The sequence below is a fragment of the Narcine bancroftii genome, chromosome 1 (genome assembly GCF_036971445.1).
Source record: "Narcine bancroftii isolate sNarBan1 chromosome 1, sNarBan1.hap1, whole genome shotgun sequence".
In the NCBI taxonomy this organism is placed as follows: domain Eukaryota; kingdom Metazoa; phylum Chordata; class Chondrichthyes; order Torpediniformes; family Narcinidae; genus Narcine; species Narcine bancroftii.
Window position 1 is genome coordinate 255,683,142 of NC_091469.1, and position 27,965 is coordinate 255,711,106.

Sequence of the window (27,965 nt, forward strand, 5' to 3'; positions counted from 1 at the left end):
TTTTCATAACTTTATTTATTTGTTCAACAAAGTTATTACATACAATAAGAAAAATACATATTATGAATGAAATTTTTTTTCTTTATATATATATATATATATATATATATATATATAAAGAAAAAAGAACCTCCCCATCCCCCTCTCAGCCTACTCTCTTTAGGAGACCCAAAGAAAAAGAAAAGAGAACTGAAATATATTTACTAAAATCTAATCAAGGTAAATCTAAATGTAAATATTCTAAATATAAAGACCACTTATTAAAAAAAAGAATAATTATCATGTAAAACATATGTAATTTTTCATTACTAAACAAGTTTTCATCTCATATGCCATCTATTAATATCAATCACATTAGCATTTTTCCATGTACTTGCTATACAATTTTTTTTGCTACAGATAAAGCTAAATATACAAATTTATCATCCTAAATCTTTCAAAGGATTCAACTCACCCAACAAAAATATTGTTGGATCCAGAAGTCTTATACAAATGTTCCAAAAACAATTGAATTGCTTTCCAAAAAGATTGTATATGTACATATAACCAAACAGCATGAAAAAAAGTTCCAACTGAATTACCACTCCTAAAACAAGAATCTGATTCACTAAAACCATATTTTTTTTAACTTTCCAGGTGTTAAATACAATTGATGTAAAAAATTGTAATTAACCATTACATAATGAACATTTATCAATCTAGTAACACTATCATGACAGATATCTAACCAATCATCCTTGGAAAAAGTAAAGTTAATATCCCTTTCCCATTTAATCTTAGATCTATCCCATCCCTTTTTTTTCCATACTTTCCTGTAATATTTGATACATCATTGAAATATATCCCTTCTTTGGTGCAATCACAAGAAAAGATTCAAATTTAGTAAATTTAGGTAAAATCATATTTCTACCAAATATTTGTTTTACTAGAGATTGAAGTTGATAAAAAACAAATAAAGAATTCTCATTAATACCAAAATCTTCCCTCATTTGATTAAATGATAAAAACTGACCTTCTTTAAAACAATCTCCCAAGATTTTTATACCTTTAGATTTCCAATGTAATATATAGTCCATTTTTTAAATTAACAGGATCCTGTTAATTTAAAAAATGGACTATTTGGAAAATCAAAGCAGAAGAAATAATGTGAAAATTGTGGGTTTGCCAGAAGGTATAGAAAGTCAAGATCCCATCAAATATTTTAAAAATATTTGAGTCCTTTCCTGACGGACTGGTATTGGAAAGAGCACATAGAGCTTTAAGAAGACCACCTTTATCTGGTCAGCCGCCAAGAGCCGTGATAGTTCGTTGTTTGAATTGTTTGGATAGAGAGACAATTCTTCAACTTGCAGTTCAAAATGCAAGACAAAGGCAAGCTCCAATGATGGTTCAGAATAGTCGAGTTTTCTTCTACCCTGATTTGAGTCAAGATATCATCTGACGACGACGTGAATTTAATTCAGTTAAAGATGTTTTATGGTGTAAAGGTTACAAATTTGCTTTTCGTTATCCTGCTGTGTTGAAAGTGTTTGATGGAAATTATCAGTTTCAATTTTTTGAGAGTGAACATGAGGCAATGATTTTTGCTAATTCATTATCGGATGTCAGAGGACAAAGAAAGAGTCCACCATTATCTCCTAAAAGAAAATCTGATAGACTTGGAAATGGATAAATGAACGGGAATGGAAAGAGTTCATCTACTCTTGAAATGAGTTCACCATCTGGACTGGAATCTCAAGGCTGATTTTTTTTGGTAATATTTCTGACTGGCTGACTGGGGAGGAGGGGATTGCACTAATTTCTTTGTTAGTCATCAGTCACTAGTGGGTAATCCACACCCAGTTTTTTTTAGGGAGTTACTACCTTTTGGTAGTTTTTTTTGTTGTTTTTTTTCTCTCTTATTAACGAATATTATTTTTATTTGGAGGGCCTATATGTTTTAATTTGAGGGTTCTATATATATTTAAAAAAATTTCTTTGTAATTATTAATTTTGTGACTATTTTTGGTATCTAGCAATTGTACTAGATATGTCGAATTTGAAATTTGCTATCTTTAATGTTCAGGGATTAAATAATCTGATCAAGCGTAAGCAAGTTCTGGCTTACATTAAAAAGATGAAGATTGATATTGCTTTTTTACAGGAGATGCATTTGAATGAAAAAGAAAGTATGAAATTGAACAGGGATTGGGTTGGACATGTTTTTTCTTCTTCATTTAATTCCAAAGCTAAGGGAGTAGCAATTTTGATACATAAAAATTTTGAATTACAATCAATGGAAATGAATGCAGGATGTATTCTTAAGTTGAATTGTAAGATGTTTAATGAATTTTGGACTTTAATTAACATTTATGCACCGAATGTGGATTATGAAGCATTTATTTCGGATGTATTTCTGCTTCTGGGACAAGCTAATGAAAATGTTCTGGTTGGAGGAGATTTTAACTGTGTTTTGGAACCTTTATTAGATAAATCTCCAAAAAATGTTAAAAAATCTAAAATGGCTATTCAAATTCGAGCTTTGATGAAAGATTTTAATTTAGAGGACATTTGGCGACGTCTAAACCCAACAGAGAAGGATTTCTCTTTTTATTCATTTAGACATGAATCCTTTTCCAGAATTGATTTTTTTTAGTATTGGCACATTTACAGGGGAAAATACCTCAAGCAGAATATAAAAGTAGGGTAATGGGGGCATGGCAAGATGGCGTAGAGTCTAGACGTATAATCTTGACCTCTCTGGCCAGACCCCGTTTTTAACTCTTTGTTTTCAAGTTTAAACTTTTTAAAACTTAGTTTAAAGTATCAAGGAACTGTTATGGCCATTAATGGTAAAAAGATTAATCCTCAAGTGCAGAAGAAACTACATTTTCAGAGTGTTGAAGATTTAGGGCCTAAACAGCCTGCTACAGCCTCAGGTTTACTTTCTTCCATGCCTAAACCACAAATATTGCCTGTGGGAGCTGAAAAAAATGACTACTACTCACCAGGAGAAGGACCCGTTCTCAGGTGGAAGGTGCGTGTGCCCCCAAAGTGGATCCCGATTCTGGCAGCTTGCTGACTTTAACGGAGGGAGCATGCAAGAAGATGACTCCATTGCTTGAAATGTCTCAGGAAGTACTCCAATCTGAATATCTTGATCTCTTCTGTGAGTTTTTAAAACAACAACGGGTTGTGAGGGGAGACCAGCGTCGACCCCCTGAGGAAGTTGGGGGGCCGTCGCTGGGAGTCCAGACCCGCAGTAAAACTGTTAAACTGCGTGTTGTTGAGATGCAGCAGGAGCTGCAGTTACCTGGTTCTGCCACTATGTTAGAGAAAGCAGGGCTGAGCTTTTCTGAATTACAATGTAAACAGTTAAACGTTATCATCCAGCCTATGTTGAATGAAATGACCCAAAGGCTCAGTTTAGAACTGAATACAGTTAAAATACATATGGAAGGATCTTGTGAAGATTTTTTTAAAAATTCAGTCGCTTTTTTGGAATGTCAACAACAAGTGGCTTCTAATACAGAAAAAGTGTTGGAGGTGGAAAAATCCGTTATAGAATTGCAAGAACGTGAGAAGGAGTTAGAGAGGAAAGTAGATTATTTGGAGAATCAAAGTAGAAGGAATAATGTGAAGATTGTTGGTTTGCCAGAAGGTATGGAAGAACAAGATCCTCTTCATTTTTTTACCGAATGGATTCCACAAATATTGGGGCAAGAATTTTTCTCTGGAGGCCTGGTATTGGAAAGAGCTCATAGAGCCTTAAGAAGAAGACCTCTGCCTGGTCAATCTCCGAGACCCGTGATAATTTGATGCTTGAATTATTTGGACAGAGAAACAATACTTCGTCTAGCAGTGCAAAATGTGAGACAACGACAAGCTCCGTTAATGATTCAGAATAGTAGAGTTTTTTTCTATCCTGATTTGAGTCAAGAGGTTATTTAGCGTCGGCGTCAATTTAATCCAGTTAAAGAAGTTTTGTGGTGTAAAGGCTATAAGTCTACTTTTCACTATCTGGCAGCGTTGAAGGTGTTTTGTGGAGACTTTCAATCTCGGTTTTTTGAGAATGAGCATGAAGCAATGATTTTTGCTGATTCGTTGCCGGATGTAAGAGGACAAAGACGTAGTCCACCATTGTCTCCTAAAGAAAAATCTGGTTGTTCTGGAAATGGAAGAAATGGTAGAAATGGGAGAAATCAGAATGGAAAGAGTCCAATTTCTCTTGAAATGAGGTCACCGAGTTTGGAATCTCTTGGATGAATAGAAGAACTTTCTTATCCTTTATTTTTATGTCATTATGATATCTTGTTGTTATCCTTTGTTTGGCTGGGGAGGGAGAGATTTGCTCTATGTTCTATTAGTCATCAGCCACTGGTGGGTGATCCACACCCAAGTGTTGTTTAGGGATTACTACCTTTTGGTAGTTTTTTGGGTTTTTTTTTTACTTTATCTTTTTTTTATTTTCATTTGATTTAGTCTTTAATTTGTGGTTTCTTTTTCTCCTATTGGAGGGCCTATTTACGTTGATTTGAGTCTTTATATATCGATATTATTAGTTTTTAGTAATATTAGTAGATATGTCAAAGTTGAGGTTTGCTACTTTTAATGTTTGAGGTTTTAACAGAACGATTAAGCGTAAACGTATTTTGGCGTATATTAAGAAAATGAAAATTGATGTTGCTTTTTTACAAGAAACACATCTGAATGTCAAAGAAAGTATGAAATTGAAGAGCGACTGGGTAGGGCATGTATATTCTTCTTCATTTAACTCCAGGGCTAAAGGTGCAGCAATTTTGATACATAAGAATTTATCTTTTGAATTACAATCAATGGAGGAAAAGGCAGGATGTATTCTTAAATTAAATTGTAAGATTTTTAGTAAATTTTGAACTTTACTTAATATTTATGCCCCAAATGAAGATGATGAAACATTTATTTCTGATGCATTTTTATATCTGGGTCAGGCTAATGAGAATGTTTTAGTTGGTGGTGATTTTAACTGTGTTTTGGAACCTTTATTGGATAAGTCCCCAAAGAAAGTTAAGAAATCTAAAATGGCAGTTCAGGTTCAAGCGTTGATGAAAGATCTCAATTTAGTGGATATTTGGAGACATCTTAATCCGACAGAGAAAGATTTCTCCTTTTATTCAGCTAGACATGAATCGTTTTCAAGGATTGACTTTTTTTTAGTATTGGCACATTTACAGGGGAAAATACAACAAGCGGAATATAAAAGTAGGGTGATTTCGGATCATTCTCTGTTATACTTTACATATATAACTTCTGAGAAAGTTCAAGTGGCTTATCGTTGGAGGTTTAATATAATGCTGTTAAAAAATACGGAATTTATTGATTTTTTGAAAGAACAAATTAATTTCTTTTTGAAAGAAAATTCTAATTCTGTCCAAAGTAAGTTTGTAGTATGGGACGCTATGAAAACTTATTTGAGAGGACAAATAATTAGTTATACTTCTAAAATTAAAAAGAATCAATTACATCAGAGTCTTGAGTTGGAGAAACAGATTAGTGAGTTAGAAAAGGAATTTCAGAGAGACGTTACAGAAGATCAGAAAATAGAATTGTCCAGGTTGAAACTGGAATATAATACTTTGCAATCTTATCAATTTGAATGTATGATTAATAGGACTAAACAACGATATTATGAATGAGGAGAGAAAGCAATTAAAGAAAGAACAGGTTTCAAGGACTATTAATGCTGTTAGATGGAATTCATTTATTATGTATAAACCTCGTGAGATTAATGATGAATTTTGTTCATTTTATAAAAAGTTATATACATCTGATGGAAAACAAGAAAACGGATCGATTGATCTTTTTTTTATCACAGTTGAACTTACCGACATTTGAGAATGTAGATATACAGGAGTTGGAAGCACCATTTACTGACTTGGAAATTAAAATGGCTATGATGGAAATGCCGAACAGTAAATCACCTGGTGATGATGGATTTTCTGTCGAATTTTATAAAATTTTTTATGATGACCTCTCCACAGTGTTTGGAGATGTACTACGTCAGGTTGGAGAACATTATGAATTGCCTGAGTCTTGTTCTAGTGCTTTAATTAGAGTAATTCCAAAGAAAGATAGAGATCCTTTGAAAGTATCTTCATATAGACCAATTTCATTGTTGAATGTAGATTATAAAATTATAGCTAAAATTTTAGCGAATAGATTGGCTAAGTTTTTACCTAAGCTGATTCATATGGATCAAACAGGTTTCATAAAGAATAGATATGTCTCAGATAATATTTTATGTGTGATTAGTTTAATTAATAGATTTCAACAATCTTCAGACCACCCGAAGGTGATATCTTTAGGTGCCGAAAAAGTGTTTGATAGAGTTGAGTGGAATTTTCTGTTCAAAGTTTTGGAGAAATTTAAGTTTGGTCCTTTTTTTACTGATTAGATTAAGGCTTTATATAGTAAACCGGTAGCAAGAGTACTGATGAATGGTTTGATTTCAGAACCGTTTAAACTGACCCGATCTACTCATCAAGGTTGTCCTTTATCACCAGCTTTGCTTGCATTAGTGATCGAACCTTTGGCCCAGTTGATAAATCAGAATATACAGATACAAGGTATGAAAGTTTTAGATGAGGAATATAAAATTAATTTATTTGCTGATGATGTATTGGTGTACCTAACAAATCTAGCTCAATCACTTTTGCATTTGAAGGAGTATTTGATACAATATGGACTTCTTTCTGGATATAAAGTTAATTGGGAAAAAAGCAAAATATTACCGGTGATTGAAGGAGATTATTCAATTTATAAGAATATTCTTAATTTGAAGTGGACAAATCGAATTAAGTATTTGGGTATAATTATGGCTGTCAATTATCAATCTTTATATAAATTAAATTATGTTCCATTAATTAAAAAAATTAAAAATGATTTGATTAAATGGAAAGATTTACCTATTAATTTATTGGGTAGAATAAATACAATTAAGATGAATATTTTTCCACGTATACAATATTTATTTCAATCTATTCCGTATTTACTTGATAATATTTTTTTTCGAGATTTGAATAAAATGGTTTGGGAGTTTTTATGGTGAGGTAAATTTTCAAGAGTAGCCTTGAATAAATTAACTTGGAAGTATGATCTAGGGGGACTATGTTTACCACATTTTTGAAATTATTATGAAGCAGCCCAACTTTAATTTATTAGTTCATTGATGGATTTGGAACGGCCCCCTAGTTGGGCCAAAATTGAGATGGCAAATATCTTTGAATATGAAATACATCAATTTTTGTTTAGATGGAATATAAATTTGTTACAGCAACATAATGTGCCTATACTAAAACATTTAATGAAGTTATAGACAAAGAAAAAGAAAATGATAGGTTCTAGTGGTGAACTGTCGTCCTTGACTCTGTTGTATAATAATCAACTTATTTCTTTTTCAATACATAATCGAAGTTTATTACATTGGAGATTTTAAAGGTGTGGAAAATTTGGGAGATTGTTTTAAAGAAGGTAAATTTTTATATTTTGATCAGATGAGAGACAGTTATGGTATTCATAAGAATTCTTTGTTTCTTTATTATCAAATTTGATCTTTGGTAAAGCATGTGTTTGGTAGAGATACCCCTGTACAAAAACAAAGGCGAGAAAAGTGCAGAGAATAAAACAAAGGACTCTACATCACCTTTGTTGACCTCACCAAAGCCTTCGACACCGTGAGTAGGAAAGGGCTTTGGCAAATACTAGAGCACCTCGGATGCCCCCCAAAGTTCCTCAACATGGTTATCCAACTGCATGAAAACCAACAAGGTCGGGTCAGATACAGCAATGAGCTCTCTGAACCCTTCTCCATTAACAATGGCGTGAAGCAAGGCTGCGTTCTCGCACCAACCCTCTTTTCAATCTTCTTCAGCATGATGCTGAAACAAGCCATGAAAGACCTCAACAATGAAGACGCTGTTTACATCCGGTACCGCACGGATGGCAGTCTCTTCAATCTGAGGCACCTGCAAGATCACACCAAGACACAAGAGCAACTTGTCCGTGAACTACTCTTTGCAGATGATGCCGCTTTAGTTGCCCATTCTGAGCCAGCTCTTCAGCGCTTGACGTCCTGTTTTGCGGAAACTGCCAAAATGTTTGGCCTGGAAGTCAGCCTGAAGAAAACTGAGGTCCTCCATCAGCCAGATCCCCACCATGACTACCAGCCCCCCCCCCCCATCTCCATTGGGCACACAAAACTCAAAACGGTCACCCAGTTTACCTATCTTGGCTGTACCATTTCATCGGATGCAAGGATCGACAACGAGATAGACAACAGACTCGCCAAGGCAAATATTGCCTTTGGAAGACTACACAAAAGAGTCTGGAAAAACAACCAACTGAAAAACCGTTGTCATACCCACACTCCTGTTCGGCTCCGAATCATGGGTCCTCTACCGGCATCACCTACGGCTCCTAGAACGATTCCACCAGCGTTGTCTCCGCTCCATCCTCAACATTCATTGGAGCGACTTCATCTCCAACATCGAAGTACTCGAGATGGCAGAGGCTGACAGCATCGAATCCACGCTGCTGAAGATCCAACTGCGCTGGGTAGGTCACGTCTCCAGAATGGAGGACCATTGCCTTCCCAAGATCGTGTTATATGGCGAGCTCTCCACTGGCCACCGAGACAGAGGTGCACCAAAGAAGAGGTACAAGGACTGCCTAAAGAAATCTCTTGGTGCCTGCCACATTGACCACCGCCAGTGGGCTGATATCACCTCAAACCATGCATCTTGGCGCCTCACAGTTCGGCGGGCAGCAACCTTCTTTGAAGGAGACCGCAGAGCCCACCTCACTGACAAAAGACAAAGGAGGAAAAACCCAACACCCAACCCCAACCAACCAATTTTCCCTTGCAACCATTGCAACCGTGTCTGTCTGTCCCGCATCGGATTTGTCAGCCACAAACGAGCCTGCAGCTGATGTGGACATTACCCCTCCATTAATCTTCATCCGCGAAGCTAAGCGAAAGAAAAAAAAATTATAATTTTTTTACATCAATTATACTTAACACCTGAAAAATTAAAAAAATATGGTTTCATGAACCTGATTTGTGTTTTAGATGTGGTACCGCTGTTGGAACATTTTTTCATGCGGTTTGGTCATGTATATATATACAATCTTTTTGGAAGAAAGTAGAATTGTTCCTGGAATACCTGTATAAGATTAAAATACCTTTAGATCTGACGGTATTTTTATTGGGTAGTTTGCAACCTCTGAAAGGTCTGGGATTACATAAATCTCAACTTGCTTTTGTATATTTAGCATTATATGTAGCGAAAAAATGTATTGCTAGTACGTGGAAAGATACAAATGTGATTGATATTAATAGATGGCATAATGAGATGAAATATTTTTTAATAATGGAAAAAAATCACATATGTTTCATGTGATAACTTTAGTTTTTTTATTAATAAGTGGTTGTTATATTCAGAATATTTACATTTTGATTTACATTGATTAGATCTTAATATGTATGCTTAATTTCTCTTTTTTATATATAATATATAACGTTCATGTTTAGTTTATTGTTATATATGTTACTTATTATCTGTATTTTGAATGAATAAATAAATTTTAAATAAAATATAAAAGCAGGGTAATTTCAGATCATTCTTTATTGTATTTTACTTATATTTTACTTATCTGAAAAAGTTCGTACAGCTTATTGTTGGAGATTTAATACAATATTGTTAAAAAAAAGTGGAATTTATTGAATTTAAAAAAAATTAATCTCTTTCTGGAAGAAAATGTTAACTCCGTTCAGAATAAATATATATTGTGGGATGCTATGAAAGCTTACTTGAGAGGTCAAATAATTAGTTATACCTCTAAGGTTAAAAATAATTATTTGACAGAGGGTCTTGAATTAGAGAAACAGATTGATGAATTAGAAAAGGAATTTCAGAGAGATGTGACAGAAAATCAAAAGATAGAGTTGTCTAGATTAAAATTGAAATATAATACATTGCAATCTTATCAATTTGAATGTTTGATTAATAGATCTAAACAACAGTATTATGAATGGGGTGAGAAAGCACATAAGGTACTTGCATGGCAGTTAAAGAAAGAACAGGTATCAAGGGTTATTAATGAAGTTAGACGGAATTCAACTATTACTTACAAACCTCGTGAGATGATGAGGTAATGATGAGTTTTACTCATTTTATAAGAAATTATATACTTCTGAAGAAAAACAGGAGAGCGGTTCGATTGATTCCTTTTTATCGGTGTTGAAATTACCGGTATTAGGAGAGGAAGATATATTGGAGCTGGATAATCCTTTTACAGATTTAGAATTTAAATCGGCTATGTTGGAAATGCTGAATGGAAAATCACCTGGTGAAGATGGGTTTTCAGTTGAATTTTATAAGGTATTTTATGATGATTTATCTACAGTGTTTGGAGATGTGTTACGACAAATTAAGGAACATTATGATTTACCTGAATCATGTTCTAGTGCCTTAATTACTGTAATCCCTAAGAAGGATAGGGATCCGTTAAAGGTGTCTTCATATGGACCAATTACCAATTTCTTTGTTGAATGTAGACTATAAAATAATAGCTAAAGTAGTAGCGAATCGATTGGCTAAATTTTTACCTAAGTTGATACATGTTGATCAAACAGGTTTTATAAAGAATAGGTATGCTTCAGATAATATTCTTAGAGCGATTAGTTTGATTAATAAACATCAACAGTGCCCTGACCATCCGATGGTGATATCTCTTGATGCAGAAAAGGCTTTTAACAGAGTTGAATGGAACTTTTTATTTATAGTCTTAGAGAAATTTAAGTTTGGTCCTTTTTTAATTGGTTGGATTAAAGCTTTATATAATAAACCAACAGCCAGGGTATTGACAAATGGTCAGATCTTGAAACCTTTTAAATTAACTCATTCAACTTGACAAGGTTGTCCTTTGTCTCCAGCTTTGTTTGCATTAGTAATTGAACCTTTAGCACAGTTGATACGACAAAATACACAGATACAAGGTATGAGAGTTTTAGATGAGGAGTATAAAATTAATTTATTTGCTGATGATGTATTGGTGTATTTAACAAACCCAGTTCAGTCACTTTTACACTTGAAGGAATGTTTAACACAATATGGATCTTTGTCTGGATATAAAGTTAAATGGGAAAAAAGTGAAATTTTACCGATAGGTGAAGGAGATTATTCAGTTTATCAGAATATTATTAATTTGAAGTGGACTGATCGAATTAAATATTTGGGTATAAATGTGGATGTTGATTATCAATCTTTATATCAATTAAATTATGTACCATTAATGAAAAAGATTAAAGCTGATTTGATTAAGTGGAAGGATCTTCCTATAAATTTAATTGGAAGAATAAATACCTTTCCACGTATACAATATTTGTTTCAGTCAATTCCGTGTTTACTTAATAAGAATTTTTTTTGAGATTTAAATAAAATGGTTAGGGTATTTTTATGGAAGGGTACATTTCCGAGAGTAGCTTTGAATAAGTTAACCTGGAAATATGCATTAGGGGGACTACGTTTACCACATTTTCAAAATTATTATGAGGCAGCTTAATTTAAATTTATTAGTTTATTAATGGCACTTTCTTTCTTGATAGCAAAATAATTCTTTTGATGTTGATTGTATTTCTTGGATGAGTAAGGCATTGGATGGTCAACATCATCACAACACTTCTTCTGTAATAGCACTGCTCCCACAGCTTCATCACTAGCATCTACTGGTAAAGAAAATAGCTTCTTAAAGTCAGACAACCTAAGCACAGGCTGGTGACATAAAATGGCTTTCAATTTAACAAATGCTTCCTGACAAAGTTCTGTCCAAACAAACATTTCACCCTTGTTCAGAAGGTTAGTCAAAGGAAGAGTCATATCAGCATAATTCTTACAGGACTTTTTGTAAAACCCTACCATTTCCAAAAACATTCTCATAGCTTTCTTACCCATGGGGACAGGAAACTCAGAAATCATTTGAACTTTTGCTTGGACAGCCGCCAAATTTCCTTGACCAACAACATATCCAAGATAAGTCACAATAGCATGGCCAAATTCACTTTTAGCTAAATCAACAGTAAGATTGGCTTTTGAAAGTCTATCAAACGATTTCTCTAAGTCAGAAATATGTGCTTTCCAGGTGTCATTCAATATAAGCATCCAGATTCTGCAAAACACTCGAATTAGACAGACAAACTGGGAGAATATTTTGTTTGAAGTGACCCTCACAAGGGTCAGCTTATATTGTCTTATGAACTTAGTCTCCTTAGTTCCATCAGCAATCAATACCGCTGGTGAAGGCTGTTCCTTGCTAAAAGCCAAGTTCACAAAATAAGATTTTAACAGGTTGGCCTGTCAACTCTGTGCTTTACATCTCCGATCAGTTGTTTTAAATATGTGGTTGACTTCATTCACTTTTGACTCTATCTCAAATGGGCCTGAACGTTTTGCCTTAAGGGAATTTAAATTTGTTAGGAACAGGATTAACACTTTATCCCTCCCAGTTTAAAAGTTCTCACCCTAGGCTTTTTATCATATCACAACCTGGTGAACAACTGCTCATTCTTCACTGCCTGGAATATCAGGTGGTCTTCACTTACTCATCAACAATAATATTCAACTGGCACTTTCTTAATTTCATCATCAGAGAGACCCTTATCTCTCATTTCAGTAAGATCAAGATTTCTGTTCTGCCTCTCTATAAACTCTTTTCAGGAAAATGACAAATTCTTACTTGGGCCAAAGGACTTAATATGATGTTGTAAAACTCTGACTCAATATGTTACATGGCACAGTCATACTTGTACTACATGAAACCATTTTCTTAGATTCACTGCATTTAATACAACAGTAAATCTGCGCACATATGTGTGGTGTGTATTTATGTCATGTTTGTGCATATATAAGTGTGTGGACCTATGTATGTGTATGTATTTGTATATGTGCAGCTGTGCATATTTGCATATGTGCATGTATGTGTGCATGTGTGTACTGCCTCATCTGATACTTTCTAGCTTTCATCTTCTGATTTTGCATTTCACTGTTGTACTGTCTAACATGCATCATCTCACGTGAAGCACAAGCACCTTGATGGCTAAAATACCACAGTTATGGCAATTGCAAATCACACTAGACAATGAAGATTTTGCTTCCTGAACACTTTTGTGTGAAATTTATGGATTTTGGCTGATCATGAAAATTACCATAAAATTTTCCTATCACTTGATGTAAGCTATTTTTGTGCTTTCCTGACATATTTTAAGTCTACTGGTATATTGCCCACAAAGCAAGCTGTTTTGGTCAGTCCAAGCATTGCCTGGCATGCACTCAGAGCAGGTGCTATGCAAATGTGGTCTTATCCTAGATGCAGACAGGCTGTTGAGAATTTTCTTGGCAATTATAGAGCATCAAACTAGCTGATTGACAGCATGAGCATTGCTGTCAGAACTCCCACATGATGCCAGCACTGAGAGACCAGAGATGGGGTGCCTGGCCAAGCTAGCCACGCTCATGTCACTGGACAGTCATTAGGACTGTGGCAGCACAGTGGCACAGTCAGTAGAGCCTCGAATTTGATCCCGACCCTGTCAGTGTAGAGTTTGCACGTTCTCCCCATGAAACCTGGGTTTCCCCTGGGGGCTCCGGTTTATTCCCACAACCCAGAGACATGTGTGTCACTGGGTGAACATTGTAAGTTGTTCCTGGTGTGAGGGTAAGGTGTAGCATCCAGAGGAGTTGATGGAAATGTGGGGAGAATAAGATAAGATTTTTACTGAGAGAATAGTGAGTGCGAGAGGAGTCACGTGATGGAGTAGTGGCCGGACGGTGAACTCCAGCCCTCTCCAGAAAAGTCGGGAAAAACAAGAGAAAATACAAAGGCACAGAAATAAAAGTTAAAGAAAAGTGAGTATAAAGGTGGAAAGAAGATGGCGACAAAAAAAGAAAAATCAAAATCAACAGTAAGAAGAGAGGAAGAGAAGACAACGGAGGAAGAAGGAGAAGGCCTTACCTGTCCGAAGAGGCCCGCTGTGGAGAGAGAAGCCCGCTTCCTCAGGTCGGTAGAAATAGGACTACAAAAATGGCTCGCTGAGCCGAGTAAAAGTGCGCAACCGCGCATGCGCGAGGAGTCGCGCATGCGCGATGCGCATGAAAAAAAACACACCGACGGAAGGGGGGACCAGCTGGGGAGTCGATCTCCACAGCCGGCAACGACAGCTGCAGAACACCTGCAGCAAGAAGAGACCACAGAAGACAATGGAAACAAGAAAGAAGAGAAGAAAAGGGCAACAAAGAAACAACAGATGGCCAACCCAGAGGAAGAAGAAGAGGAAGAGTACAGTGAAATAGAAGAAGGGAAAGGCAAGGTAAAGGATATACTTTCTCTTGTTAGAGGATACATGGAGTCATTTAAAGAATGGCAAACACAGGAATTTAATGATTTAAGAAGAAGAATAAACAACACAGAAGAGAAAATGAATAAAATAGATATGACCTTAACAGAAATGGGAAAGAAAATGGACAAGATGGAAGAGCGGGCAGTAGCAGCAGAAATGGAGGTAGAAGACTTAAAAAAGAAATTGGAGGAATCTAATAAAAAAACTAAAGAGACACAAGAACTACTAGCTCAAAAAATAGATATAATGGAAAATTATAACAGAAGAAATAACATAAAGATAGTGGGCCTTAAGGAAGATGAAGAAGGCAAGAATATGAGGGAGTTTATAAAAGATTGGATCCCTAAGACCCTAGGATGTCCAGAACTACAGCAAGAAATGGAAATAGAAAGGACATATAGAGCATTGGCCTCTAAACCACAACCACAACAAAAACCAAGATCTATTTTAGTAAAATTCCTAAGATATACTACAAGAGAAAAGGTACTGGAGAAGACAATGGAAAAATTAAGAGAGGGCAATAAACCACTGGAGTATAAAGGGCAAAAAATCTTCATTTATCCAGATATAAGTTTTGAACTCCTAAAGAAGAGAAAAGAGTTCAATACAGCAAAGGCGATTTTATGGAAGAAAGGGTATAAATTTATACTTAAGCATCCAGCGGTATTGAAAATATTTATTCCAGGACAACAAAACAGACTATTCTCGGATCCAGAAGAAGCACGAAAATTTGCAGAACAATTACAAAAATAGACTGAGGGATGAAGACGGGTAATGAGAGTAAAAATGATCACGATTGATTTGTATGTGGGTAAAGACAAAAAATAGACTGAGGGATGAAGACGGGTAATGAGAGTAAAAATGATCACGATTGATATGTATGCGGGTAAAGAGGTATAAGAGTGAATAGAGACAATGTGCATACGTGAATGTATCTGTACTTAGAGGAAAATATAGATAGTATAGACAAGAATTAATAAGGGAAGGTAATGGAATAGAGAGAATAAGGAGGGAATTAAAAGAGTGACCTTTGTGACATATGAAAAGTGAAATCTTTTCTGGGGGGGGCTGGGTGGGGGGAAATAGCGGTCACTGCAAAATCAGTTGACGCTTGCGAGTGGATTCACAAACCCAAATGGAGAGGGGAGATGTGGTTGTCCGACAAGGGATAAAGGACAACTCAGGAGGGGAAGGGGAGATTGGGGATAAAGAAGATATAAATAGGAGAATAAGGAAAATGTGGGATGTTGTAGGAATGTTGTCTTATAAAGAGTTGAAAATAAGAAAACAGAAATGGAAAAGGAGGAAAGGTAATGATGGAAAAACGGAAAGAGAAGATAAACAAAATATAAAATGGCTACGCTGAACTATATGACTTTAAATATTAATGGAATACATAACCAAATTAAAAGGAAGAAACTACTAAATTTACTGAAAAAGGAAAAAATTGATATAGCATTTGTCCAAGAAACACACTTAACTGAATTGGAGCACAAGAAATTAAAGAGAGATTGGGTAGGACATGTAACAGCAGCATCGTATAATTCAAAAGCAAGAGGAGTGGCTATATTAATTAGTAAAAATGTGCCATTTAAAATAGAAGAGGAAATAATAGATCCAGCAGGGAGATATGTAATGATAAAATGTCAGATATATTCGGAGTTTTGGAATCTACTTAATGTATATTCACCTAACGAAGAAGATCAAAAGTTTATGCAAGATATCTTTTTGAAGGTAGCTAATACGCAAGGGAACATACTAATAGGAGGGGATTTCAACCTGAATTTGGATCCAAATATGGATAAAACAGGGAAAATAATTAACAGGAAGAACAAAGTAACCAAATTTATAATTAAATCAATGCAAGAAATGAAACTTTTGGATATATGGAGGAAACAAAACCCAAAAGAAAAGGAATACTCATACTACTCGGCTAGACATAAAACATACTCAAGAATAGACCTATTTTTGTTATCAGCTAGTATGCAGGATAGAGTAAGAAAAACAGAATATAAAGCGAGAATGCTATCAGACCATTCACCCTTAATATTGACAGTAAAGCTAGAGGACATCCCTCCAAGAATGTATAGATGGAGATTAAACCCCATGCTACTTAAAAGACAGGATTTTAGAGAATTTATTGAAAAACAATTAAAAATGTATTTTGAAGTAAATACGGAATCAGTGGAAGATAAGTTTATACTATGGGACGCAATGAAAGCATTCATTAGAGGGCAAATAATAAGTTATGTAACCAAGATGAAGAAGGACTATAATCAGGAAACAGAGCAGTTGGAAAGGGAAATAGTAAACATAGAAAAAAAATTAACAATGAAGGAAGATACAACTAAAAGAAGAGAATTGGCGGATAAAAAAATAAAATATGAGAATAGTGAGTGCCTGGAATGCATTGCCCGGGAGGTGGTGGAGGCTGGTACAAAAAGAACATCCAAAAGACACTGAGATATGCACATAGATGTAAGAAAAATAGAAGGTTATAGGTGTGAGGGAGGAAAGGATTAGATTCTTAGGACAGCACGGTTAGCATATCAGCTGTGCTGTTACAGAGCCAGTGATTGGGACTGGGGTTTGAATCCCACGTTGTCTGTAAAGAGTTTGTATGTTCTCTCTGTGTCTGCATAGGTTTTCTCCAGGGGCTCCGGTTTCCCCCTCTGTTCGAAAGGTACTGGGGATTGTAGGTCAATTGGGTGTAACTGGGTGACACAGGCTTGTAGGCCAAAATGGCCTGTAACCATGCTGTATGTCTACATTAAAATTAAATTAAATTTTTTAAATAAAAAAACATGCTTCAAGTATTCAAAACCATGAAGTGTAACATGTCATTGAAAATTCATTTTCTGCATTTGCACTTGGACTTCTTGCCTGCTGATCTTGATGCAGTCAGTGGTAAACATGATGAAAAGTTTCACCAGGACATTGCAACCATGGAAAAGCAGTATCAGGGCAACTGGAATCCATCAATGCTGGCCACATATTGTTGGACGCTGACATGAGGCATCAGATGCTGAGTACAAACAAAAATCATCAGCAAAACATTTTTAGATCAGTTGAACTAATACAATGTGTCGGTGTAGCGGCCCAGGTCAACCTCACACACAATGGGCTGAATTGCCGTAGTGAACAGCCAGTTCAGCAGGGCACGGGTTCTCCCCCCACTGTGCAGAAGTTCCAGGCTGCAGGAGCGTGTTGCCAGGGGAACGGCCAGGCCTCACAGCAGCATTATGACATCACTCCTGTGAGCCTGACACCTCCCCTAAAAAGGAACATGCGTGGTTTGAATAAACAGCAGTTACTGGTTTACTTGCTTGGTGCGGACAGCATTTATTTCAGCAGCTCTGCCTTTAGCAGTGCTGCAATGGTGACCCCAAACAGGTTCTAATGTTTTTAGAACCCACAACACACAGCAAGATGAATCCTGCCAACTCATCCACAGCCCAAGTGGCTGTCACCAATGGATCTCTCGCAGCAGTTTACGCCATAAACGTCCACTTGCCGCTATACTGGGCAAACCAGCTGGCTGCAACTTGCAGAATCACAGTTTGCCCTGAGAAGAATAACAACTGAGGACACAAAGTTCTGGCACGTGGTCAGCGCCATGGACTGCGCCACAGCTGTGAAAGTCGCCCCCATTTGTCAACAACCCAACTGTGGACAGCAAGACCACAATATTTAAATGGTTTTTGCTTGAGTCAATTGAACTTAGCCAGCATAAATATGCAGGGCTTAGGTGATTGCAACCCCTCAGAGCTGATGCAGGAGCTAGTGGCCCTTGCAGATGGACACACAAAGTGCTTCCTGTTTGAGGCCCTATTCCTTTCCAAGTTGTCGATCCGTGTTGTCACCGCCATCTCCAACATGGACTTTGCTGAACCACACTTTGTGGCAAGAGAAGCAGACCAGCTCTTCCGCACTCTGCAACCCGACTCCATTTGCACATTGGGAGCAACAGCTCAAACCTCACCCACCTCGTGCTCCCCCATGGCGGCCATCGCAGTGGTCCAGCCGCAACATAGTGACTGCAGCGACAAAACAGCAGGGTACTGCTACTACCACCATTGATGGGGCTGCAATGCCTGGCGGCGTGTACAGCCCTGCATCTTTTCAGGCAGCAAACCCAGTCTGATGCAGGGAAACAAGCAAGTCAGCTGCTGTTAGTGGCCTCAGTGGTTGGCACCAGAAAAGGCCTGCATTACCCAGTGGGAATTCCTGATAGACACCGGCATAGAAATCAGCCTAGTTCCGCCCAGGTTCTTTGAGCAGAAGAACAATGCCAGAGGCCTACCTCAACAGGTGGCCAATGGTTCAACCATCCCCACCTATGGGACACGTTGCATGACCATTCACATTGGGAATGCCGTTTTCAGATAGGACTATACCATCACCTCAGTAGGCCAGGCTCTCCTAAGAGCGGATTTTCTCCAGATGAACAAACTCCTGGTCGACCTCAACTGATGCCAGCTGGTTAATGCCACCACCTTCCACGTTTTCCTCCCTCACACTGTGCCAGCACACTTTCCAGCCTTTGGGAGTCCATGCTCTCAAACAAAGTGAAAACACTGCACTGCTCACCAACTTCCCCGCTCTACTGGTCCCCAACCAGAAGCAGCACATGGAGACCACCAGACCATCCATGGAGGCACGAGCGTGGCAACTTCCCCAAGATAAACTCCTCCAAGCCAAGGCCAAGTTTGCCACGATAGGAATTGGGGATCGTCTGCCGTTCCAACAGCCCGAGGGCTTTGCCACTACACAAGGTTCCAAAGAACTCTGTCGGCTGGCACCCCTGTGGAGACTACTGCAGGCTCAATGATGCAACAGTACTGGACAGATACCCCATCCCACACATACAGGACTTTGCTGCATGACTCCAAGATGTCCAGATTTTTCCAAAGTCGATCAGGTGAAGGGCTACCACCAGATCCTAGTGCACCAGGGCAATGTCCAGAAGATGGCCATAATCACCCCATTTAACCTCTTCGAGTTCCTGAGAAAGAGACCTGGAGGGGATTTTTCTGTACCTGGATGACATCCTTATTGCTAGCGCAAACCCCAGGACCCACAAAGAACATTTAAAACGCCTGTTTTCCCAGCTGCAGACTTTTGGGCTAACCATCAACTCAAATGCCAGTTTGGTTTGTCCATCATCGACTTCCTTGGGCACTGCATCTCCATCAAAGGAGCAACACCTTTGCCTGACAAAGTCAAGGCCATTTGGAACTTTCCCAGGTCCTAAACCCTCAAAAGCCTGCAGGAATTCCTTGGGATGGTGAATTTCTATCATCACTTCCTCCCAGGAGCAGCAGCCACCATGCGGCCTTTCTTCTTCCTCATTAAGGCAGATAACAAAGAGCCCAGCTGGGCTGCAGAGGCTCTCCAGGCATTCGAGGAGACCAAAACAGCATTTTCCAAAGCCACGTTCCTGGGACATCCAGATCCGGACTTACCCCTGTTGTTAACGAATACTCCTCAGACCAGGCACTGGGTACAATGCTGCAACAGTGGGTGGATCACCAGTGGTGGCCACTCGCTTTCTTCAGCAAACTCCTCCGGCCACCCGAGCTGAAGTACAGTGCTTTTGATCGTGAACTGCTGGCAATGTACCTGGCCATACACCATTTCTAGTACACCCTCAAAGGTCTATTGTTCACGGCTTACTCAGACTTGTGAGAGGGCCTTTACCTTACAGTGCATCACCCATTTTGGTGTCCCTTCCCACATAACTTTGGACTGGAGAGCCCAGTTTACCTCTTCCTTCTGGACGACCATGGCCAAATTCTGCGGCAGCCAGCTACACCACATAATCGCCTACCACCCCCAATCCAATGGGCTGGTAGAGCACTTTCACTGCCATTTAAAGGCAGCCCTCAAATCACGGCTACTTGGGCCCAATTGGATGGATGAACTCCCATAGGTCCTGCTGGGCATCTGCACAACACCTAAAGAGGGCCTCCCCACCTCATCAGTGGAAATGGTCTGTGACGCACTACTCTCATCCCAGGCAATGTCCATTTTGGCTCAGGGAATCACCACCGAATGCCCTGGATGTCCTACAGCGGCTGAGGAACCACACTGCCTACCCTCATCCACATCATACCACCACCCACAGGATGCCAACCAGCTACATTCCACAAGAACTCAAAGCTGTGGACTTTCTCTTTGTATGATAGGGCCAGGAATGCCTGCCCAAAGACAATCTCCCAAACCTAACACTAAGAGACTGCAATTCTGGTGGGGGGGGGGTGGGGGGGTGGGTGGGTTGGTGTAGCAGGCCGGGTCAACCCCGCACACAATGGAACGAATCGCCAAAGTGAACAGCCAGTACGGCCACAGGGCACATGGGTTTACCCCCACCACGCAGAAGTTCCAGGCTGCAGGAGCATGTTGTCAGGGGAATGACCAAGCCTTACAAAAGCATTATGACGTCCCCCCTGTGACCCTGACACCTCCCCTAAAAAGGAACACGCATGGTTTGAATAAACGGCAGTTACTCGTTTACTTGCTTGGTGTGGACACCATTTAATTCAGCAGCTCTGCCTTTAACAGTGCTACATCAGCATCATTATGCGATTAAACATACTAAATTCAATAAAAGTTAATTTAATGTTTCTCCAACTTTCTATGTGACACAACAAATTTGAAATTATCTTTGTGTTTACCTTGAAGTTGAAAAAATTTGTTGTCTATTGTAATTATCAGTAAATGGGATGACTTGCAAGCATAACATAGCCAGATAACCAAACTTTCTACTCTGGATTGACAAAATAATTCAAACTTGGAAAAGTCTAATAATAAAAGAAAAAAGGAATTCAATCAAATCAAATAACTTTCATCTGTGATTTCTGCCCATGACATAAGTCTCAGTAAAACCTTAGATTTATTGCTATATTTCACCCAGTAAAACATCCCAAGGAACTTTGTGGTATTTTCAGCTAAAATAGGAGAGCAAACTCCCTAAGAATATGTAGGCCAATCATTGGAATCAAATAAAACTGCAGATATTCGAAATCAGAAGTAAAAAGAGAAAATGCTGGAAACACTCTGCTGGTCAGGCAGTAGCTGTGAAAGGAGAAATAATAAAAGCTTCAGGTCTGACACTTCTCATCAGAATGGGAGCAAGGAGTCCAGGACCTGAAACAAAAGCTATTAATCTTTCCACAGATGTTGCCTAACCTTCCAGGTAGTCACACCATTCATTTTCTGTCATAAGTTCAGATGAATAAGATGTATGGTTTTGAAGGAGGAAAGCAGTTGGGAGGTAGAGAGATTTAGAGAAGGTGAATCCTGGCAGAAGAAAGACCTAATGGAAGGGTAAGTGGAGTTTGGAAGGTCAGAAATAGAGGAACACAGATTGTAGAGTGGGATGAAATTAGAAAGCTATAGCGGGTCATTAACCCGAGGACGTATTTTAAATTTGAAGTGTTGCTGGATCAGAAGTGGATGTAGATCACGGAGTGCAAAGACAATGCTGAGTAGAACTGCATTCCTGAGCATCTGAACAGATGTGAGCTGTTAGAATTATTGTGCCATGCTACTCTATTTCCATTTTCACTGTTAGGTAGCACTAGTTAGTTGTCAGATCACAGAATGTAGATCAGTGGTGGAGTCTGGGTGATAGAGATTAAGTGCAGGCCTTGGGCATGAGGGCCAACCAGAGTTTCTCTTGGGGATCAAGGAATAGGAACTAAAGCTCATAACTGGCTGGAAGGATTGTTAGCGAAGGCCCCTGGATTATTACTCCTGTGGCGTATTTTCTGACAAAGGGATTTGGAATTGGTAGATCAGAAATAAAAGCAGAAAAAAGCATGAAATACTCAGAGGGTTAGGTTAACAGGTGTGAAAAGAAACAGACTCAATGTCTCAAATGTGGGAAAACTGTAAAACGGTTCAATGAAGAGAATTAAAGGGTAATGGGGAATAGGTGGGAAATTGGAACTGAGTCCACAGGCAGATCAGCCATGATATTATTGAATGGCTGGCCATGCCCGACAGGCCAGACGGCCTAGTCCTGCTCCTATTCCTGACTTTCTTATGTTCAATAGTGAAGAAAATATAAAATAAAAGTTGGGTGGGTTAGACAAAGGGTGGGTCTGGAAGCGATGCATATTTGAAAAACAGAATCATTATCCATAATTGTTGAACTCAAGTGTTGTGTATGAAATACTGCAATGTGTCTTGTCAAAGGATGAAGGATTGTTTCATGCCATGAAATACATAAAACTGATGATAGGGAGGGAGCATCTTTTTTGTACAAAAACTGCTTAAAGCTCAAGGCATTCTGGACTTTAGAATAGACCTTGCAGACTGAATGCACACAAAGGCTTTTCATCCACTAGATGGCAGAGTAATTCAGGTCAGTGTCAGTGGACCTCATGTGTGAAGCTGCAGAGCAGTGGTTTTGGGTTGGAGGCTGAGGCAGTGTTTCAGTGTGGTAGCTGGGTATCAGAAATTTGAGAGTTGATTTGAGATATCAGGAGGGGGGTCACAAACAATGACTACAGGTGGGACTGAGCATTATCAGATCAGTATCAGGTGATGGACCATTCAACAATGACCAACAGTGGAATGCTGGATAGGGTCCAATGACTATCAGCTAACTTAAAGGTCACTTTCCAGTGCATAGATCCAAGTGCTGAATGGATCTGAAAATACAGTTTTCACTTTCTCCAGATTTCTCAACATAGTTCAACTTATCCTTTTACTCTTTACATTCAAGAACCACAACCAATGTGGGCAGTGTAATGAAACCTGAAATGAGAGTGAAGGTCCAGAGGATATTGTCACTATTTCACAGCAGTAACACCAACTCAGTTGACACAGTGTCCATGGACACAAGTGAACTGAATATGTAAGACATAAAATTGGCAGAGGGCATGCAGAAATGCAGCTAGTCCTCCCCTTCAAGGGCTCTGGCAGTCTCTCAGTCAAGCCCCATGACTAGAAAAAGTTCCATTCTCCACTCCCTTAATATCACCAGAAAAATCCCAAACCACAAACTCCTGTGTGACTGTTGAAACTTACAGAAAATGAAAAGTACAAAAGTGGGTAGAATCAGAGCAAGAGCTGTAAAAAGAAATAGACTAGGAACATACATTTATTTTGGGCTGCTGAATGGGAATGCTGTGGTAGGCTCTTCATCAACAGTTTGAGAAGAACAAAAGGGCATTGTCTGGGACTCAAAAAGGGAAGCATGAAATCAGTTTCATATGCCAGCAGACATCATTACTGCCTGTCATATTTTGAGAGGTCTTTGGATGTAGCAACCCCCTTTACAAATATGGCGTTCAGCACTCTTCCTTTTAGAAGAAAAGTGGTGCCCACCAACTATACAACAGTTAAATTAAGTCATGCCTTGAAGAAGGAGCAAGGCCTGAAATGTTGGTTATATATCTTTACCTCCTATGGATGCTGAGAAAGCTGCTGAGTTCCTCAAGCATTTCTGTGCTTTATATTTTAATTATGATTTTCATAGACTCACAAACCTTAATAAACTATTCAATCTTTCCAACATTCCTGTATATATACAGAGTCTGTATTTATCCCCTCCCCCCTTCCCACCACCCCCACATACAATTTAATATACCATTGTGGCGGCGCACATCCTCATGGCGAACTGGCCTCACTTGAATTGCCACGTGGTAGGGCAGCCATGGGTAAATGGTGTTGTCAGAGGTTTCTCTCTGACTCCAGCATCCCTTCCAGCGCCCACCCAGGGAGGTGATTATGATGTCACAATGGACCAGGTGACTGAGCTCGTGCTGCTCTTATAGGGGCGTGCTGAATTTGAATAAAAACTGTCATTAACTACCCTCAATGTGGTGGCTGTGTTTCTTCCACTGCTCACATGGCCACAGTGGTGACCCCGACGAGCCCAGATGTTTTTCTGGACTCAAAACACCATGGATTCAGCAGAGGTTAATCCTGTCTCCATCAAGCTTCCCCCCTTTTGGACCCACCGACCGAGAACGTGGTTCGGGCAGGCGGAAGCACAATTTGAAACATAGAAACACAGAAGATAGGAGCAGGAGTAGGTCATTCGACCCTTCAAGCCTGCTCCTCCATTCAACGAGATCATGGCTGATCTTAAAGTTCAGTACCCCGTCCCCGCCTTCTCTCCGTAACCTTTAATACCCTTCTTCTTCTTTGGCTTGGCTTCGCGGACGAAGATTTATGGAGGGGGTAAAAAGTCCACGTCAGCTGCAGGCTCGTTTGTGGCTGAAAAGTCCGATGCAGGACAGGTGTCGATGTCAAGTCTGAGGAGTTCATGTGCAATGAGGGCAGACCGACGTTCAGGTCGGTGGCTGTCAGCCTTGTCTAGCATGGTTCTGATGTTCCAGCATGCTAGCTTAAGTTTGTGAGCATCTTTTGAGGGGGAGGACGTGGAGGGGGAGGACGTGGACCTGTCCTCGGGCCTGCACAAAGGAGCTTTTAGGTGGAGTGCAGTGCGCGCAGTACTGGCCCCACCCTTTACACCCATGGTTCGTGTGCCGTGGCCAAGCAAGCTGGGACGTGGCAGCAAGGTCCTTGGGTCGTAGGTTTTATATCGGAGTGGCCTTCTCCTATGCAGGTTTCTTACCCGGGCTGGAGGGGCCTGCCTCCCCTCCTAAGTTGGTCCATACTGCCCGAACCGGGGCCGAGGCCGCCGCAGCTCACCCTGTGCCTGGACTGGGGCTGCCGCCTCCCACTCCCTGCCCGGACCGGGGCCTCCGCCTGCCTCACTCGACCGAGGCCGGGGCCGCCGTCTCCCCCTTGCTCCTGCCCGGATCGGGGCCGCCGCCGCCGACCCTTCGCCCGGACCGGGGCCGGGGCCGCTGCTGCTCTCCCTGTGCCTGGACTGGGGCCGCTGCCTCCCACTCCCTGCCCGGACCGGGGCCTCCGCCTGCCTCACTCGACCGAGGCCGGGGCCGCCGTCTCCCCCTTGCTCCTGCCCGGATCGGGGCCGCCGCCGCCGCCTACCCTTCGCCCGGACCGGGGCCGGGGCCGCTGCTGCTCTCCCTGTGCCCGGACTGGGGCCGCCGCCTCCAACTCTCTGCCCGGACCGGGGCCTCCGCCTGCCTCACTCGACCGAGGCCGGGGCCGCCGTCTCCCCCTTGCTCCTGCCTGGATCGGGGCCGCCGCCGCCTACCCTTCACCCGGACCGGGGCCGGGGCCGCTGCTGCTCTCCCTGTGCCCGGACTGGGGCCGCCACCTCCAACTCTCTGCCCGGATCGGGGCCTCCGCCTGCCTCACTCGACCGAGGCCGGGGCCGCCGTCTCCCCCTTGCTCCTGCCCGGATCGGGGCCGCCGCCGCCTACCCTTCACCCGGACCAGGGCCGGGGCCGCTGCTGCTCTCCCTGTGCCCGGACCGGGGCCGCCGCCATTTCATCAGATGCAAGGATCGACAATGAGATAGACAACAGACTCGCCAAGGCAAATATCGCCTTTGGAAGACTACACAAAAGAGTCTGGAAAAACAACCAACTGAAAATCCTCACAAAGATAAGCGTATACAGAGCTGTTGTCATACCCACACTCCTGTTCGGCTCCGAATCATGGGTCCTCTACCGGCACCACCTACGGCTCCTAGAACGCTTCCACCAGCGTTGTCTCCGCTCCATCCTCAACATCCATTGGAGCGCTTTCATCCCTAACGTCGAAGTACTCGAGATGGCAGAGGTCGACAGCATCGAGTCCACGCTGCTGAAGATCCAGCTGAGCTGGATGGGTCACGTCTCCAGAATGGAGGACCATCGCCTTCCCAAGATCGTGTTATATGGCGAGCTCTCCACTGGCCACCGTGACAGAGGTGCACCAAACCCTTATACTGAAGAAATAGATCTAATTCCCTCTTAAATATATTCAATGAACCTGCCTCTACTGCTCTCTGTGGCAATGAATTCCACAGATTCACCACCCTCTGGGTAAAGAAATTCCTCCTCATCTCGGTCCTAAATGGTTTGCCTATTATCCTCGAACCATGGCCCCGGGTTCTGGATTCCCCCACCATTGGAAACATCCCTTCCGCATCCATTCTGTCCAGTCCTGCCAGAATTTTATATTTCTCTATGAGATCCCCTCTCAATCTTCTGAACTCTAGCGAGCCCAAATTGCGCAATCTTTCCTCATAAGTTATTTCTGCCATTCCAGGTATCAGCCTGGTGAATTGCCTCTGCACTCCCTCCATTGCAAGAACATCCTTCCTTAGATAAGGTGACCAAAACTGCACACAATACTCCAGGTGGGGTCTCACCAAGGCTCTACAGCTGCAGGAAGGTATCCTTATTCCTATACTCAAACCCTCTTGATATGAAGGCCAACATACCATTTGCCTTTTTAACCGCCTGCTGTACCTGCATGCTCGTCTTCAGTGACTGGTGCACAAGAACCCCTAGATCTCTCTGCACTTCCCCATCTCCCAATCTATTGCCATTCAAATAGTAATCTGCCCTTGTATTACCAAAGTGGATAACCTCACATTTATCCACATTGTAGTACATTTACCATGTATCTGCCCAGTCCCCCAATTTATCCAAATCACACTGGAGCGTCCTGACCCCCTCTTCAGTGCACACAACCACTCCTAGCTTAGTGTCGTCTGCAAATTTGGAGATATTACATCCAATCTCCTCATCTAGATCATTAATGTAAATTGTGAACAGCTGGGGTCCCAGTACAGATCCCTGTGGCACCCCCCTAGTCACCGCCTGCCACTCAGAATATGAGCCATTTATCCCAACTCTCTGTCTTCTACCAGCCAGCCAGTTCTCAATCCACATCAACACCTTGTCTCCAATCCCATGAGCCTTGATTTTGCATGCCAGTCGTTTATGTGGGACCTTATCGAAGGCCTTTTGGAAGTCCAGGTACACCACATCCACTGGCTCTCCCCCATCTATTTTACCTGTCACCATCTCAAAGAATTCCAATAGATTTGTCAAGCACAATTTACCTTTTGTAAATCCATGTTGACTCTGTCCGATCCCTTCTCTGCTAGTCATATGCTCCGCTATTACATCCTTAATAATGGAATTCCATAATTTTGCCCACTACTGATGTAAGGCTCATCGGCTTATAATTCCCCACTTTTACTCTACCCCCCTTTTTAAATATCGAGTTCTGGAAAATAATTCTTAAAGCATCTGCTATCTGAATGTCCACTTCCTTAAGTACCCAAGAATGTAGATTATCAGGCCCTTGGGATTTATCGGCCTTCAATCCCTTCAATTTCTCCAAGACCATGTCCTTAGAGATACTGATTTCTTTCAGCTCCTCCCTTGCATTAGTCTCTATGTTTCCCAACATCCTTGAGAGGTTATTTGTATCCTCTCTTGTGAAAACAGAACTAAAATAAGAATTTAATTGGTCTGCTATTTCCTTATTCCCCATTATATATTCCCCTGATTCTGACTGCAAGGGACCTACTCTGGATTTCACCAATCTTTTCCTCTTGACATGTCTATAAAAGCTTTTGCAGTTGGATTTTATGTTTGCCACAAGTTTACTTTCATAATTTATTTTTGCCCTCTTGATTAATCCCTTTGTCCTCCTTTGCTGCATC

The 27,965-nt window shown here is 40.4% G+C and overlaps 1 protein-coding gene across 1 annotated transcript; it reads right to left on the reverse strand.

Moving 5' to 3' along the window:
• Positions 1 to 11,561: 11,561 nt before the first annotated feature.
• LOC138755500 (uncharacterized) lies at positions 11,562 to 27,964 on the reverse strand. Its single transcript, XM_069921619.1, has 4 exons — positions 27,830 to 27,964; positions 24,012 to 24,186; positions 21,088 to 21,213; positions 11,562 to 11,743 (listed from the first exon to the last, which is right to left on the reverse strand). The coding sequence occupies exons 1-4, from the start codon at positions 27,962 to 27,964 to the stop codon at positions 11,577 to 11,579; spliced, it is 603 nt and encodes a 200-aa protein (XP_069777720.1). The 3' UTR covers positions 11,562 to 11,576.
• Between the last annotated feature and the right edge of the window lies 1 nt (position 27,965).

Bases quoted from the DNA above. Each gene is read 5' to 3' on its own strand.
- LOC138755500 (XM_069921619.1), bottom strand. From the start codon at position 27,964: ATGCAGCAAAGGAGGACAAAGGGATTAATCAAGAGGGCAAAAATAAAT. The intron at 24,187-27,829 runs GTAGGTCCCTTG...CTATAAGAGCAG, and splicing joins AAAGATTGGTGAAATCCAGA to CACGAGCTCAGTCACCTGGT. The intron at 21,214-24,011 runs GTATATTAAATT...TTTTATTATTAG, and splicing joins GGATGTGCGCCGCCACAATG to ACTTTTCCAAGTTTGAATTA.